Raw genomic sequence first — 18685 nt, 5'->3', positions numbered from 1 at the left:
CCTAGATGGAAAAAAAACACATAATTATAAAAGTCCTTGTATAAAACATTGATGAATCTTTTTATAATATTAAATTTCAAAAAATGTTCTTTGCTTTGAAAGAAAGCCCCTTTGTTATAAAGCAAAAGTTTAATAAATTGGAATCTTCTAATTTATGTAATACGCATTAGAACACCCTGCCATCCTGCTTGGTGCCTATCAACTATAGGCACCACCTATCAACTAGATGTCTTATGTTTGTTCTTTAATTCTAATAATATTTTTCATGGGAAAGCACAGAACAAAATATTAGAAAAAAATAAAATAGTTTATATTAAACTTTTCTTTAATTAAGCTGCTAAATGTTTTGTCATTTTCTTGCTAGTTTGTAGCTCATCCAAATTGTCAACAGCAGCTTCTCTCCATATGGTATGAGAACCTTTCTGGTTTGCGGCAGCAGACGATGGCGGTCAAGTTTCTCGTGGTCCTTGCCGTTGCCATTGGACTGCCTTTCCTGGCTCTCATTTACTGGTTTGCTCCATGCAGCAAGGTATGTCTGTGAAATCTGGACCTCTGTTATCTGCTAGAAGCATGTCTAATTGCATAACATAGAGTCAGTTATGCATGGAAAGTTATATTCCCCAAATGAAAATTTTACAAAGGTCAGATTTGGCTTAAATAATCTTATTATTTTTAATGTTGCAAAAATAACATCTATTAACTAGGAAATTGAGAAAGAAATGGAAAGAATGGAAAATTCACCTATAATACCATCATTGTTAACATGCAAAAGAAAGACTCAGTTATTATGTTAGTGCATTTCCCTTTTGTCTTCTCTCTAGTTATGTCTATGCATATGTTTAAATGAGGTTATAGCATGTATTGAGCAGATATTTCAAATAACATTCTAAAAGATAAACATGCTTTCTCTCTTTATTTTTTCCTCTGGCAAAATTTGAGATAAAAATTTTTGTTTTGCATTTGTTTTTGCTAATATGACCAGATAAATCTTAATTTAAATAAGGGGCAGTCATAGTAAAACTAAAGTAATGGTACTTTCAGTGAAGAATATTTATTTTAGGGCTGGCATACATTGTAACCTGACAGCAAAGACAGTCTTTTTTTTTTTTTCCCCAAAATCTGTCTGCCCAGGCTTTGGTGAAAATATGTTCAAATGGACCTAGCCTTTCATTAGCATGACAGAACAAGTCTGAAAATGTTCAGGTGTTTGAATTCTGTTAACAGGCACAGACATTTGTCTGTCTTGCACTGCCAACAATCTTATTTTCCATGCTTTTGAAGCCACATTTCTGGACCTATTTAAGTTATAATTCTGAGAGTCAGACTGAAATAGTTCTAAAGTTATATGGCGAAATGTCTGATGGACCATCTGAAAGTTTCTGAATTATGTCATCCTGTGATCAATTACATTATAATAGATTTTCTAACCGAATAATTGTCCTTTCCCCTATCCAGTGAGTTCAAAAGCATAATGTCTTCCAGAGTGTTTGGTGTTTTGACAGAGATTATTTTTAGCAGTCCTTAGAGTTACCCGTTTCCTAAATTTGTATTGAATCCTAATTAAACTGATTTCCTTCACTAGTTATCCTTCCCTGGCCATGTTTCTTTCTGGCAACTGTTTCCCATCCTCATTTATGGACAGTGAGGCAAATAATCAAATTAAAAGGACACTGTCAAGGTATTTTCTTCTCATAGTAAAATCTCTTTCACTGACTGTTATTTAGCCTTTGAAGCATGATAAAAAAAATCCATTTTCTAATTTTTCCATTTAACAGTGAACATAAAAATTATTTATAGTTTACAGAATTGGTTTTTTATGGAGGAAGATTGCTTAAGGTATAGTGATGCTTTTATTGGAAGTACTATTTTAAATACTTAAAAATTTCTGATACATCCATTCAGGTTTAGTCAGATCAAATTGTAATCCTGTGCACCTTGGCAGTCTTCTTTCTGTTTGGAGTTGGTTTTCTTTCTTCAAATTTGCTTTATTCTCCTTTCAGAAACCTTTTTTTTGCCCTAACTTGTTTTCATTTTCCACTGTAAGCCAAATATCAATTACTTTATGCTCATTATAATAAAATAGGTCATGCTATGATTTCAAATCATTTTAAGTTTACGTTAGTGTCAGCCTTTTTTCTTATTTGATAGTTACGTATTTGGTCATCAGTAAGTAATTCAAAGAGTATGATATACAGTATTTAAAAGCAAGTATCTCTTTCAATGCTTCCACTCAATAATTTGCCAGGTACATTAATTGTTCATCTTGTTCAGTTGATGAATCCCCTCCTTTACAGTCATTTTTCAGAAACTTGTTTACATCTCTGAAGATACAACTGAGAAATTTTACTAAGATGGGAAATCACTTAAATTCCAAAAGTCCATGAAATGGTACCAAAATCTGCCATTGTTTAAAGAAAAACACTACTCTCAGTGATTTTGTTAGCAGCAGAAAGATGGTACCAAGTGTTAACTTCGGTCTAGCAACCTCAGTTCTTGAGTTCTGGCTGAGAAGAATCATCAGAGCCAAGACTCAAATTATAAGAGAAAGTTTATTTAGGGATGTCACAGAGGTAGAAGAAGAGAGCCATAGAAGATTTGGGGGGGGGGAGTGAAGAGAGAGAAAGAGAGAGACAGACAGACAGAAACATCGATATGAGAGAGAAACATCAATTGGTTGCTTCCCATACATGCCTGGCTGGGAATTGAACCTGCAACCTGGGCATGTGCCCTGATGAGATTGGTCTATGGGACAACACTCCAACCGACTCAGCCACACCAAACAGGGAAAACTTTTTCTTTTTTATTTGTTTGTTTGCTTTTTTTTTTTTTTAAACTAGGATGTTTAATAAGCTGCAAAAATACCTGGTTTGATTCTCATTTGTCTCTTCGGAATAACATAAAGGAGTGATGTTACATAGAGGCCAGTAACTTGATGAAGAAGGCAGGATGGCCAGGTTAGGAGTGAGGCACAGATCAGAGGCCCTGCCCTGGATAAGTGAACATCGACTCTGGATGTGTCCAGGATAGCAAAACTCAAGTTCCAGAGTTTTCAGACTTGTGGTGTACTCTAATGTAGATAGCTTTATTCTCAACCCTGTTGTATGTCCCTAACCTTTTCTTTCTTTCTTCTCTTTTGCTTTCTCCTTCTCCTATTTTAATTTGTGCTCTCTTGTGTTTCGGCTAACTTTGTACAATATTTTGAAGGCAGCCGCTGATTCTTTCTGGAACAAGGCGGAAAATAAATAAATTTGCCATGGATTTCACTACTATCATTGCTCCAATCACAGCTTTTCACAGCAGTCAAATAAATTGAGAATTTTACAAAATTGGTTTAAAATTTACAAAAGCTGGGTAAGATGGCAGCATAGGTAAAGACGATACTTGCCTCCTCCCACAACCACATCAAAATTACAACTAATCTACAGAACAACATCATTCAGTACTGCCTGAAATCTGTCTTAATGGAATTCCTACAACAAGGGAATTAAGGAAGAAGCCACATTGAGATTGTTAGGAGGGATAGAAACATGAATGAGCTGGTATTATACCTACATGTAGCAGATAAAAATTGGGAAGGATATCTTGGCCACAGAGGTCCCCTCTGAGGTGCGAGGGGTCTCAGCCTCACACCAGGCCTCCTATCCCAGGAAGAGAAGTCTTCATAACTTCTGACAGTGTAAACCAGCAGGGATTGTAGCTGAGTGAGACAGAAGGCTTCTGGAGTCCCAATCTTCTCTCTTAAAGGACCCATGCTCAGACTTAAACTCACTCCCTCTGAGCTCTAGCCCTAGGGCAGCAGCTTTAAAACCATCAGAGACATATGGGGAGGAGCTGAATTATCTGGCGTCAGGGCTAGACTAGGAGGCAGCTTTCTCCCAGACAGAAGTGTTGGCAGAGGCCACCGTTCCTTTGATGAGCCCTCCCTGTGTAGACCTGGCAGGCAAGTGCCATTCCTGAGACTCCATCAACCTGGCTAACACCTTTGGCCTTGTCCTGGTGATTCCCTAAGATCCCATGCCACCCATCTTTCAGGCTTACCCAAGCTGTTTCCAGTCATTTTTCCATACAAAAGTCTGTCTTGGCTCATGCATCAGATTTTACTAAAATCTCTTAGACAAATAGCATCTGGCCTCAGCATATCCCATACCTCTCATTCAGTGGCTCCAGTCCTGTCACTAGCACACTTGACTCATAGGTTGGCCTTGCCTGGGCACCTCTAAACTCAGCACATGTAGCAGCCATTTTCAGTTTCTTTTGTAGCTCATGCTGGGTGGCCCAGGGCAGAATACAGTCCATAGCTGACCTTGGCCTGTACCACCCAGGAGTCCCCAGAGCCAGCACACCCAGCAGACAGCTTCAGACCAGGCCAAAGCATCACTACCCAACCACTTCAACAAGCACGCACTCAAGGGGCAGACTCAGCAGGTACTAGAGTCCCACTGAAGTAAATCCTGCTCTGTAGGGTGGGCCTCTGCATCACTGATCCTTCTTGGTGGTAGGAAGTCAGTGGCCATTGGTTGCAGCCAGTCCTTGCAGCTGACCAACCTGGGGTAAATCCCTCCCATTGACATGCAAGTAGCAACAAAGTAGCAAATACAAGAGGAGGATATACACAGCTGATGGAGGGCATACCTTAAGTGCCCAGCTTGAGTCATAGGGGAGGCTGTTGCACTGGACCTTACAGAACACTTACTACATCAGGCCACTCTACGAAGACTGGGAGATGTAGCAGGTTTATGTAGTAATACATAGAAACAAACACAGGGAGGCTGCCAAAACAAGGAGACAAAGAAACATGGCCCAAATGAAAAAAGAGAACAAAACTCCAGAAAAAGGACTAAACAAAATGGAGGCAAGCAATCTATGCAATGCAGAGTTCAAATCACTAATAATGAGGATGCTCAATGAACATACTAAGAATCTCAGCACCATAAAAAAGGGCCAGTAAGAAAGAAAGGATATACTAACTGAAATGAAGAATAATTTATAGGGAATCAACGGTAGAGTAGATGAAGCCAAGAATCAAAACAGCGATTTGGAATATAAGGAAGCCAAAAACACCCATCCAGAATAGCAAAAAGAAAAAATTTTTAAAGAATGAGGATAGCGTAAGGAGCCTCTGGGACTAATATTCACATCATGGTGGTGCCAAAGGTGAAGAGAGAGAGCAAGAAATTGGAAACCTGTTTGAAAAAATAACGACAGCAAACTTCCCTAACTTGGTGAAGGAAATAGATAGGCAAGTCCAGGAAGCACAGAGTCTCAAACAAGATGAACCCAAAGAGGCCCACACCAAGATGTATCATAACTAAAATGCAAAGAGTTAAAGACAAAGAGAAAAATCTTTAAAGAAGCAAAAGAAAAACAGTTAGTTACCTACAAGGCACCTCCTGTAAGACTGTCAGGTGTTTTCTCAACAGAAACTTTGCAGACTAGGTGGAATTGCCAAGGAATAGTTAAAGTGATGAAAAGCAGGGACCTACAACCAAGATTACTATACCCAGCAAAGCTATCATTTAGAATTGAAGGACAGAAAAAGAGCTTCCAAGACAATAAAAAGCCAAAGGAGTTTATCATCACTCCAGAGTTGATCTTAAACAAACCAGTATTACAAGAAATGTTAAAGGGTCTTAAGAAGAAGAAGAGGAAGAAGAAGAAAAACATATGAATAATGAAATGACAATAAATACTATCTATCAATAATTGAATCTAAAAAACAAAACAAGCAAACAAGTAGAACAGAAACAGAATAGATATAGAGAACATTTTGACAATAGTCAGATGGGAGGGCAGTTAGGGGGATGCATGAAAAAGATGAAGGGATTAAAAAGTACAAATTGATTGTTACAAATTAGTAAAGGGGATGTAAAGAACAGCATATTGAATATAGTCAATAATCTTCCAGTAACTATGTAGGTGTGAGATGGGTGTGAGATTTATTGGGATGATCACTTAATAAGTTATCCAATGTCTAATCACTGGGGTATACACCTAAAACTAATATATTGTATGTCAATTGTAATTAAAAAATAAAAATAATTTTAAAATAAAAAATGTTTTATAATAGTTTTTCCATTAGGAACTTATTAAATCTCATGCTACATTTTTAGTTTGATATAATACATGAATAAAATAAATCATATGCAAAACATTGTAGGATTAAAATTATACACGTGATACACCATAGAAAAAGAAATTAAAAACATATTTATGTTCATTTGTTAACAGTCTGTATTTTAAAGAAAACATAGCTAAGGACAACATGCAAAGGAAAATGAAGCCTACTTTGTTTCCCATTTGTTTTAACCTTGCCCTCATTGGATTTTTTTGAGAGTTCTATTTAAACAGGGTCTACCAAAAAACCCCCCAAAAACCCAAAACCAAAAAATACTCTTTGAGTCAAATAACAAGCATTCTTATGGAAGTATGCTTCTTAGACATGATTTTTATAGTGGATTTTCACAAAGCAAATTTGGATTGGTTCACAATATATCTATTTAGATGGACCCATTGGCTTAAAACTATACAAGATATAGAAAGATATAGATACACACATGTACATGCCCTTGTGCAAATATTCTGATGTCCTGTCTGGCCTAAGATTCTAAATTCAAGAGACAAGGCACTGAACCAGTATTACAAGACATGTTAAAGGGTCTTAAGAAGAAGAAGGATGAGGAGGAGGGGGAGGGGGAGGAGGAGGAGGAGGAGGAGGAGAAGAAAAAGATCAATGTATGAATAATAAAATGATTTATTTATGATTTATTCTAGAGTTAACTTTCAAGACTTTGAAAATAATATAGACAAATAAAACAGGAACAGAGAACATTGATTACATTCCTTCCATAATAACATTTAACTTTTTATAATCTTTTAAATTTTTAAAATTTTTTCTATTACTGTTAACATTCAATATTTATTTTAGTAGTGTCAGGTGTACAGCATAGTGGTTAGACATTTATATAACTTACAAAGTGATTCCCCCCAGTAAGTCTAGTACCCACATGGCACCATAGAAAGTTATTATTCACTGAAAAAGACGTTCTTTCTTTTCTCTAAGACTTTCCATATACCTATCTTTGTACTTTAATGATAAAATAATAAATTATTTTGTAAACCAAATTAACTCTGAAACAAGAATTCCTGGGTTCAAATTTCAGCTCCAGCATTTTGTGTTATGTGACCTTTAAGCGAGTTTCTGGACTTCACTTTCTCAGTTTTTTAATCTATAAAATATGCATTTTATTATCATGTACCCCTTTGGATTGTTATGATTACATGAGTTAACAGTAAAACACTTAAAACAGCACTTGGCACATAACAAATACTGTGTTGTTGGTATTTTTATTAATTTATGAATTTTTCTGTAATAATAAACTCTTTTGGAAGGCTGTTGAAAGCTATGGGCCCTCTCCTATGGAAAAAACAGCAGGCATATACGGTGCTTTGCTTATCATTTCAGGGGATGCACAGAGCCCTTGAGACACATCCTAGACACATACCATCCTTCTACCCCAGCTAGAGTCTGTGCATCTCGGATGGAAATGAATCCTGTACTATAGAGGCACAAGAGCTTTTACTGTCTCCATATTTCATAGGAAGAATTTGATTTGCACATAATTTAGGAAATTCCCTTATTACCACTTAACTAATGAAGGAATAAAACTGGAACTTGAACCTAAAATGTTGGACTTTAAATCCAGTTCTGATACACTATGGAACTACCCTGCTATCCTCTCCTCCACTGAAAGTTTTTTTTGGTGCTCATGACTTCTACTCCATTTACCACATCACCAAAATAGCAACATCACTTGAGGCCTGATTGTACCCATGTCAGAGAAATATACACATGAGGACAACAAGCAAGGACAATATCCAGCCAAGGGTCTATGCATTGCAAAGTAGACTCAGTTTAATATTTTTATTGCTGCTTCCTCAATACTTCATGCCCACTAAATTAATTTGCTTTTTATGAATAATGATGATACTATGCTCTGCTTTTTGTCATTATTACATTAATAAAATATTATTTTGTCAGTACTATGTAATGTAAGAATTTAAATATCATTGAATAGAAATGGTAACTTATTTAATTATCAATCCAGAACATCAACATATGTAGATGAAGAATGTGATGAAAAATTTATAACAGCATAAAGAATTATTTTATGACTAGTTACGTAAATATATATCATTACCTTAGGAGAATATTGGGGTACACATGTGGTTATTCTTGTGTATATGCTTGTATACTTGTGTGTTTTGCAAAGCATAACAAAGCTAAAATTTTCTTTTGGTGTGTGTTGTGGCAGATGGGGAAGATAATGCGTGGACCGTTCATGAAGTTTGTAGCACATGCAGCCTCCTTCACCATTTTTCTGGGACTGCTAGTCATGAATGCAGCTGACAGATTTGAAGGCACCAAACTCCTTCCTAATGAAACCAGCACAGATAATGCAAAACAGCTGTTCAGGATGAAAACATCCTGCTTCTCGTGGATGGAGATGCTCATTATCTCTTGGGTAATAGGTAAAGACTGATTTTGTGTCATCATGTATTTTTGCAGCCTTAGCAGTTGGACTGAATGACACAGATTTCTTCCTACATCAGTTATACAAATGTATACAGCGTGACACAATGCACCACACACCATGATTCTCTTTGCATTTTTAAAGCAGAGTTATCTTGGGTTCATCAGCAGGGCCTAATCTTCTCACATGCCCCAAGAAAGACCCAGGAAGAAGATAAGCAGGATGGCAGTAGTCAAATACTATCAGTGATGAAAATGCACCATTTATATTTTGGGAGAGCTGTTATTTAAAGCTTAAAAACAACATGATTTTACATTAAAATCTAATAAGAACTGAAGCTAATAGTCACTCATTTTTGGAAGATTACATACCTGAAATTGTTCAAGGCACTTTATATCCATCAAATCATACAATCTCTCTGCCTCTGTTTTCTGCTCTGTACCATGATAATCTCACCTACCTTACAGCATTTGTGTGAGGATTAAGTAATTTGCTTTGGTGCTCTCAGGTGCTAAGTGAAACAGAGGGAATGCAGTGTTAACTACCACACTATTTGTCAATCAGTCATACATATGACTCATCATTAAATATAACGCAAATGGAAAGATATTCCAATTGGATGCTTATGGATGAATAAATTCAATAGCTATTAAGTGTCTTTTAAGTGTTGGGCTACTAAGGTGAATGAAGCACAGTCCTTGTACTCAAGGAAGTTAAATCTGGGGGCAGGTCAATAAGTAAATCAGTAATTAGAACTTATGTGATACATACTGTAATTGAGGATCTGTTTGGATGTTGTGAATGTATACATATTGGGCATCTTGGGCTGAGTGAAGTGGTATGAAGAAGGGGCAAAGAAGGCCTCCTTGGACAGTACTTTGATCTGAGACCTTGACGATAAGGAAATGTTAACCAAGTCTAGTGTTTGGGGAGAGTAAGGATGCTACAGGCGTGGAAACATTGGACGTGAGGATGTGGAACTAGGACTGCACCTGGCGCACGTGAACTGTTATGAGTTCGGCCCAGCGAAGCACAGATGCTTTTGTGGCTGTGGAGGATGGGAGATAAGAGTGGCACGATGGCTAGAGGGGGATCTTCAGCGTTTGTGATGTGATCAGATCACTCACATTTTAGAAAGGTCACAGTGGTTGCAAGGCAGAGGGTGGCTTAGAGGAGGTGAGAGATAATTGATTCCTCTGAGGAGGATGAGGACTGGAATTGAGGGGATGGGGAAAGGACTTGAGAGCTTCTTAAAAGAGACACTTCAGAAAACTCAGTGGAAAGGGAGAGCGGTGGATTCTGCTTTGCAGTACGAGGTGGTGACTGTAATTCTCTAAGAGGGGGAATGTGGCAGAAAGATCATGCTTGAGTCTGGCAGGAAAAAAAGCTATTTGGTTTGGGTTGTGATTGACTTTGAAGTGCCACGGAATTTCCATGTACAGATGGCTACTAAATAATAGAAATACAACCCCTGGGAGAAGTCTGTGTTGTGGATAAAGTTTCAGCAATTTTATTTCCTGGATGGTACTTAAGGCCCTGCTTGTGCATGATATGACCTATGGTGAAAATATATAGGGTGTAAAGAGAAAAGGACTCAAGGAACCTTCATTCAAAACCTTTAGTTAATTAAACCATGAGCTTGGTTCTCCTCCAGTGGTCTCGAGAAACATCTACAGTCAGTTGTATATCACTTATACAGGGGTCCCCAACCTCTGCGCTGTGAGCCGGTACAGGTTGGGCCTGTTAGGAACCGGGATGCACAGCAGGGGGTGAGCTTGAATGTAACTTGCTTGAATCATCCCAAACCCATCTCCTGCCCAGCCATGTCCGTGGAAAAATTGTCTTCCACGAAACTGTGGAAAAATATCTGGAGACCACTCCACACTGATTGGGTCTCCACACTGATGGGGCAGGGGATGTCTTCTTGGCTTCCTCACACTGGAGTCTAATAGGATGATCAATTGAAGTATTATGAAGTACTACGCAAATTACCATATGATCATTTTAAATGCACATGAGGTGATTTAACAGCATTGTTATTCAAAACTTCTGAATCATCTTATTTCTTGGCTGTGTTTCAAAGACAAAAATGGAGAGTGGCTTACAATGTAAATTGTATCTTAGATTAAAAAAAGGACATTGAATGTACACTATTATTTTTCTAATTTAATTTACATTTACCTCCCACCATTAAACTATAACATATATTACATTTCATCTCCAATACTTGATTTAAAATAAGAATAAACAATCATTTGGACATTGCCTTGATCTTATTAGACTAAAAGCCTATGTGTTATAGTTTGTCTTTCTATGTACTAGTATATGCAAAGTACATGATGCAGTGTTTAGCACACAGCGAAAGTTCAATAAATTTCAGATAACTATTATTAAACTCTTAACTAAGAATTCATATTCTACTTTTATATAGGAGTGGTAGTTCTTACTAAAAACATACCAAGCAAGATAGACTATTTCAATGTGAAACTTTGAAAAATTCTATTTTATATAAGGAGACTAGGTCTAATAAATGTCCATTTTATTCTTTATCACGCATAATTCATTCTCCTTATACTAATATTTTATTATAAACACTAGGCATTTTTCATTTTTTTTAGACACCTAAACCAAGAATACCAGAATAACTTGCAATTTTATGAATAAACACATTTTTCTTCAAATTATTGGCTGCTAACCTTTGTATTTGATTGCAGAGATTTTTCTTATGGTGTTTATTTAAAGGGAAAACAATTAACAACTCAGAACAGACAACTGATACTTTATAGCATATATTAGACTTCTGGTTCAGTTTCTGACATGGGTATTTTCTTTTTGAAGTTATTCTTAAAAGAAAGTTGTACCTTCTGGAAATATTCATAAGTGATCTACTTAGGTCAGGTGTCTTGCGGGAAAAGATTCTTATTATTGGTCACAGAAAGCAAGTTTATCTAATTTTTTGTTGATAAAAGTCAAAAGGCTGAAAGACAGACTTGAAGACTTGACATTCCTGGAGATCTTCACAAAGCTAAACCCTGAGCTCAAACCAGGGAGAGGAGGTGAAACAGGGGCTCGGAGGGGGGACACGCTCGATGCCACTTCACGTGAAAAGGTCCAGAGGAGCACTTTTTACTTAATGTCCAGCGTGAGCTGCAAAGGAAGCAAGTGCCATGCTGGGCTGACCCTTCAACCAAAGAACAGAACTGCAGTCAGGGGCTATAATTGGCCCACTGGTCCACGCTGTGGCGGGGCCACAGGTGCAGGGTTGTGTGTGGCTCAGGGAGCATCCAGAGAAAGCAGCCAGAAGAGTGAGCGGGCCTCCACAGGACTGCACTTGAGGGGACTGAGGAGGCTTACTCTGGAGGGTGGGGGAGGGGTGGGACCCAGAGCCTGCGAAGCCTGAAAATCATTTGTTTGGAGAGCCCCACTTAGAGGAAAAGAAGACAACACTCAGCTTTAGAAGGAGCCTGGTCAAATAAGGCATCTTGAAACTTAAATTTCATTAGCTTCATGGTAAACCTGTCTCTGCTGGAGAAGAACAGAGCACACAGGTGTCTTTGTTTTATTTTATTTTATTAAAAAAAGAAAGCAGAGAGAGCAGACTTTTTCTCTACTGTCCTATAGAGCAGAATTAACACTAACAGGGCCACACGGAACAGATACTACCTGCAAATTCAGCGACGGGATGAGCAGCCTTCAGATGTAGTAAGCACCTCGTCTCCAGACGGGTTCCAGCTGAGGCCTGGCCCCTACCGAGAAACCCCTTGGTCGCAAGAGAAGTTGGACTAGATGGGGGACTTTGAATTATGCTTGGCAGCCCCCGAGGGCTCTCAGGGAAAATAAAATGAATTCTTTCTTTAGGCTGAAGAGTTGGCTGTATTTGTATTGTTTTTTGTTAAGCTTTGTTAAGATAGTTTTACCAATGATTTTACGAGAGAGAGAAGATGGAGAAATGAGAGGATGAAGGAAGGGAAGCTTTGAAAACAACTAGATGTGTTCAAATGTCCCATTAATCCCTGTGCTTCTGTTCCCTAAATCATCCTTGTCTCCTATCGAGGAGGCTGACAGGAACCCAGAGGCCGCAAAACAAAAGCTGCCTTCAGATATTTTTCATTCCTGCTCATAGTTTTGGGAGTTGGGGGAGGAGGTGTGTATTTGAGTGTGCAAATGCAGTATTTCCTGTTTTAAATTTGATCCACTAAAATATGTATGAATCTAATCCTAGTCCCCTCTTAACGTGGAAAAATTCAAAATAGAGTAATGAAGTTGTCCTCTTGTAAAATCATGTACTCTGTGCTGCACTGAATGATAGTTTTGAGAAAAGTGCATAGTAAATTGGCTAGCAGAGACCATTTACATGCAGGTTGTCTGTTGGAGGTTCATGACAAATGTGAGAATTTGGGGCAGGTGGTTGCTGTAAGGAAGGGGAGGAGATTCATTTCAACTAAGGGACTATGAAAGACTTCTTGCTGGAGGTAGGTTTTGTTTGATTGCTGGAATCTAAAGATTATATTCCTCCACATGGCTCCTGGAGGAAGCAGGGTGTCAGAGAATGGGGTATCTTAAAGGTAGTAGGGGTAAAGTCACTCTTTATAATAAAGTGAGTTTCTTCAAATTAAGAATATATGTGCCAATCATAGAAATTTAAAAATAAGAAGTGCTCAACAAATGTTAGACATTATTTTTCACAATTGCCAGACACTGTGCTCTGCAGTTTACATGTATGATTTTGTTTCATGACAATTCTATGAAATAGGTGCAAACTACTATCATACCCATTTTACAAATTGAGTTTGAGAAGATTTAAGCAAGTTGCCAAAGATTACACAGCTAACAAGTGGAAGGATAAGTTCTCAAATCCATGTCAATCTGATCCTAAAACCTATGTTCCTAAGTACAACACTAAGTTTTAGGAGGAATGCACAATAGTGTTAATAAATCTACCAGAAAGAGACAACTACTATTAATAGGACCCTGAAATCTTTCTGGTCTTTTAATGTGCTTGTTTGAAGCATAAAGCCAGAGAACACATAGCATATTTGACTTTCTTACTTAACATGTTTAAATGTTTATGACAAATATCTGTCACCATGTTAGTCCAGGTCTTCCAAGAAGCATGTGCAAAAACTGTATTAAATCTATGAAATTTGTATTAAGGGAGGTTGGAATTCTATTAGGGGAAATTTCATGTGAGAGAAAATGGGGAGGAAGCGGAGGAAGGGTGCAAGGGCTCTCCGGGGCATGCAAGTCTGACCACGAGGGAAGGAGAGAGGGAAGAAAGTTGGGAAGGAGCATCTCCAGTCTCCATGCGGTTCAAAGAAAGTTTGGTAAGGCTGTCAGGAAATCCTTGATTAAAAAATCAGCCATTAGAGGACTCCCATGTCTCCCCAGAAGAGGTGTCCTCAGCCATTAGCTGGGAGCTGCCCATGGGAAGCATGGTTGTAGGACAAAAGTGACCATTGTTTTCAGAATGCAGTAGCTGAGGCCCATGGTCAATTGATATCTGTAGTTGGCGGTCTGTGAGTTACATTCTCATGACCACTACTCCGTGGCAATTAAAATATCATACCAACTGTTGGCATAATTCTCTACTTGTGGAAGTCCCATAATTCTATTTTGAGTGTGTGTGTGCATGTTTGTGTTTTGGTTATAAAGAATCCTACAGTGAACATCTTTTAAATGTATTTTTATGTGTAGAATTAATGGATCAAATAATGTTTTTAAGTATTTTTATGAATATCATCAAGTTGACTTCAAATAATGCACTGATATTGCTGGACTATGAGATTTGGGGGGACATGGGAATTATGGATGAGTGGTTGATATGGGACCAAATGTTGAAGGGTTTTGAATATCAGGATGAAACCTTTCAAATTTATTTTGTTTTATTGAATAGCTAGGGCTGGAATAAAATAGAATTAATATTTTAACCCCTTTCCAATGCAGGCATGATATGGGCTGAATGTAAAGAAATTTGGACTCAAGGCCCCAAGGAATATTTATTTGAATTGTGGAATATGCTTGATTTTGGTATGTTAGCAATCTTTGCAGCATCGTTCATTGCAAGGTTCATGGCATTTTGGCATGCTTCCAAAGCTCAGAGCATCATTGATGCAAATGATACTTTGAAGGACTTAACAAAAGTCACACTGGGAGACAATGTGAAATACTACAATTTGGGTGAGTTTACAGTACACAGTGAATATATGGTAATAAAATTGTAGGATTTTCTTATAAAAATACGTCAGTTGAAGTTTGGTTACTGTCAATTCTCATTGAATTATTGACTAGTTTCCAGCTTCTTCAGGGTATCTGTATCTGAACAAGCACATTTTTTGCTTCTTCCCTTTACTTTTCTTCTGGCTAGAAACCTCTCTTAATTACAGAAATTATCTCACTTATCTTTTAGATCAATTGGCTAACTACCAAATTCTATTGAGAGTGCCTGTTTTATGTCTTGGATGTATTTTTATCCTCTTGTCTATTAAAAGTACACATTTGAGTCCCATTTCCATTTAAGACATAAAAATTATTTGAAAGCAATGGAATTATTGGAATTTCTGAAAGGGCCCCCAATAAATAACATCACTATTTCCCACTCAGGCTTTGAACTAGTTGAGAAATAAAACAAAAGTTAATGTGGAGGCCAAATCATCGCCTCTTATCTATTCTGATAAAGTTCAGGGTAAGTGACGTAGTTCTGAGTCATTATTCAATGGGCTCAGCAGTAGCAAACCCCAGAAGTAGGCAGACAATTGGAAATCCTCCAATTTTCAGACAGCAGAGCACAGGGCGGTTGACCCCTAGAGGAGGGCGGCAGCACAGGCCTGACCATGTGAGATTCCTCCATGGAGCGCTAGAGGAGAATTCTCAAGAAAAAGAGGGCAGAGCTGAACCAGATATGTTCCGTTATCCATCCCAATTTAGCAACCTGATAAGTCATTCTGCCTCCCCAGGAGGAAAGTGACTAAAGGATTGAAATAGGTTCAGTTATTTGCTGAGGGAAAATGCCTTCTTGTAGAAACCTGGAGTGGGAGAAATAGATTCCCTCAGAATATTTATTTTAAACCCTCTGATAAGAAATCAGTTAACACACTCAACTGACATCTCTACAGGTTTATTTGCCATATCACATAAGAATTTCTTTTTTGTTATTATTTTTAGTATTTATTTTAACATTTAATTAATTTTTTAATATACAGAATTTTATAAAGTCAAAGCTATCTATCTGTTTATATATAGTACTTATCTCAAAGCACTATAAAAAGGTAACTTCTTTTGTTTCTTGTATCCTTTCCTAATTCCACTTCTCAGTAAATAAGAAAAGACAAATTTATAATAATATCTTTCCTTTTTCTTACACATTGTTTTTGGATTTTATTTTCATGGTATTTTTTATTGGGTATATAATATAGTAATTATATCAGGTCATCAAAATTAGTAAATGAATAATTGCTTGTTTTTATGATAAAAATGGGCTTGAATGACCAAAAATTATTTTAGTAAGTTTAAGTAACTGCAAGTATTTCACAAGCCCAAAATTACATTATAGCATAATTATGTTTAAGATTAAATAATAAATGCTACTATTTATTTAGTGTCAAACACTTTTTATCCACAGAATGTATGTTGACATTAAATTCTCACAGCAGATGAAAGAGATAGGAGTGATATTATCTCATTTTCAAGGATGGGAAAATAAGGCTAAGAGAAGTTACATGATTTGTACCAGTTTTTCCAGTCTATCTGCTGAAATTTTTATGTAGACTGAGTTCATAGTTTGAGCCCTTAAACATTATGCTATAGTCAGCGAACCAGGGGGGTCATTTTCTCAATAAATTTGCAAGCTCAAATATACCTGATACTTAAAGAAACCCTTTAGGATCAGAGAGTTCCAATGGGAACTAGATTGCTAATGTAATTACATTCTTAACCAGAAAAAGTTACCTAAATAGTCAACTTAAAGAAACTCACCATAATTCTTGTCTTTCCTTTCTTCTAGCCAGGATAAAGTGGGACCCCTCTGATCCTCAAATTATATCTGAAGGTCTTTATGCAATTGCTGTAGTTCTAAGTTTCTCCAGAATAGCTTATATCCTACCAGCAAATGAAAGCTTTGGACCTCTGCAGATATCACTTGGAAGAACAGTAAAAGACATATTTAAGTTCATGGTCATATTCATCATGGTGTTTGTGGCCTTCATGATTGGAATGTTCAACCTCTACTCTTACTACATTGGTGCAAAACAAAATGAAGCCTTCACAACGTATGTGATCTCAGATGTTTTGATGATGGTGATTGTGGATTAAATAAATATGAGCTTAAATGATTACAGATTTAATATGTGTGTAAAACAAAATGAGAACTTCATGATGTAGGTGCTCTCAGAAATTTTGATGGTGAAGATTGCAGATCAAATAAATGTTAGCTTAACAATGTTTGTATATGTCCACAAGATAAATAGTGCTTTGATCAAGGTTAATTTGCAGGGTTTTTTTGTTTTGTTTTGTTTTTGCAAAATGACAGGGCTTTTAAAGGAGTTGCAAGAACTAAAAAATATAGGCACCTCCCTAATATAAAGTAATAGTAGCTAACACTTTTAGAGCCATGTACTATAATAAATCACTCACATGCATTACTTTATTACCTCCATTTCACAAAAAGAGGAAGCTGAAGTTCAGAAAAGTTAAATACTTTGCTGTGAGCATTTGGAAAAGTTGGGACATAACCCCTTGCCCATGGACTTCGGCATCTGTGCTATTAATGGCAGCGCCCGTCTGCTCATACGATGATGCCTGGGGTGCTGTGCGAAGAGCTGTTTTCCTAATTCACTTTGTCAGATCTTACTGAGAAGACCTGAGTTATCAACAGTGACAAAAGTTTGGATTTATGTTTTCCATAGACACGTGTTTTTTAATAAGGTATATTTGGAATTGATTACTTAAATATTAGGTCTTCAGTGTCATAATCAGAAGCATTAACTGAAGCATAACATATTGTTACCCATATTTTTTGTCAAGTGCAGTTTATTAGAGAAACGAAACAATCTGGGTTAAGTTGCGGGGCTTAGCTTTGGTCAAAAATTATGCCCAAAGCATTGAAATAGCTACCAAGATGTGTCAGCAATTTTACTAACAGTTTATATATATAACAGTCTATGTTTATATTGCCATATTTTTCTTAAGACACATACCATTATATAACTGGAAGTTATATGTATATGTACATATATATGCATATATAACTGGAAGTATGTATAGATGAGCAGGAAACCTAAATGGACTCTAACAAATTATATTATTTTTATTAAGTAATACATTTAATACTTCCATTGCCAAAGCTATAGATTATTTAAATGTTAACATCTGTAGTTATGACGTTATGTTAATAACATTTATTAAGTGCTTATTGTGTGCCAGATACTGAGCTTTGTGTTTATATACACAATATTAGCTCATTTTTGCAACAATCCTGGAATTAAAAGTACCTATTTTATAGAAAAAAACCTGAGGCTCAGGGAAGTAAAGAATTTTCTCATGAATACTTTGTAATTTGCAAAAACATTAATATATATCTTATATATAATGTTTTATATATATAAATATATAATGTTTTGCAAAATATATGTATAAATAAATATATAATGTGATATATATACACACACACATATATACACACACATATATAAATATATATATTTATATATATATAAAAAAATGGTACCATGGTCATTTATTTAGGCACTTCATTTTTTCCTTTTTCTCTATTTTTTCCCAGAGTCGAGGAGAGTTTTAAGACACTGTTCTGGGCTATATTTGGACTTTCTGAAGTGAAATCAGTGGTCATCAACTATAATCATAAATTTATAGAAAACATTGGTTATGTTCTTTATGGCGTCTATAATGTTACAATGGTCATTGTTTTGCTAAACATGTTAATTGCCATGATCAACAGTTCATTCCAGGAAATTGAGGTATAATCTCTATACTTTTGTGTACTCTGAGCCTATATGTTTTAACTTTTCTAAGGATCAGCTCAGCAGTGGTGATGAAAATGCAGGCTGTTTTCCCTCCTTTGTTCTTCCCCTGTTTTATATAATTGTTTGACTAGATAATTTTAACTCTTTGCTTCCAAATGTAACATTGGTGGGTGTGGT

General features: G+C 36.6%; 1 protein-coding gene across 1 annotated transcript in view; it reads left to right on the top strand.

Annotated features, from left to right (window-relative positions):
- TRPC6 (transient receptor potential cation channel subfamily C member 6) overlaps positions 1-18685 on the top strand; it is a 108266-nt gene that overhangs the window by 76088 nt on the left and 13493 nt on the right. Inside the window, exons 4-8 of the mRNA XM_054592541.1 lie at positions 365-529; positions 8313-8529; positions 14475-14708; positions 16531-16795; positions 18307-18502. Coding sequence (XP_054448516.1) covers positions 365-529; positions 8313-8529; positions 14475-14708; positions 16531-16795; positions 18307-18502 — 1077 coding nt within the window. The remainder of the gene's footprint in view (positions 1-364; positions 530-8312; positions 8530-14474; positions 14709-16530; positions 16796-18306; positions 18503-18685) is intronic.

Source organism: Pteronotus mesoamericanus, unplaced genomic scaffold (genome assembly GCF_021234165.1).
Source record: "Pteronotus mesoamericanus isolate MK-2021 breed Mesoamerican mustached bat unplaced genomic scaffold, CSHL_Meso_final scaffold_36, whole genome shotgun sequence".
Classification (NCBI taxonomy): domain Eukaryota; kingdom Metazoa; phylum Chordata; class Mammalia; order Chiroptera; family Mormoopidae; genus Pteronotus; species Pteronotus mesoamericanus.
This window is presented reverse-complemented; position numbering and strand designations above follow the sequence as displayed.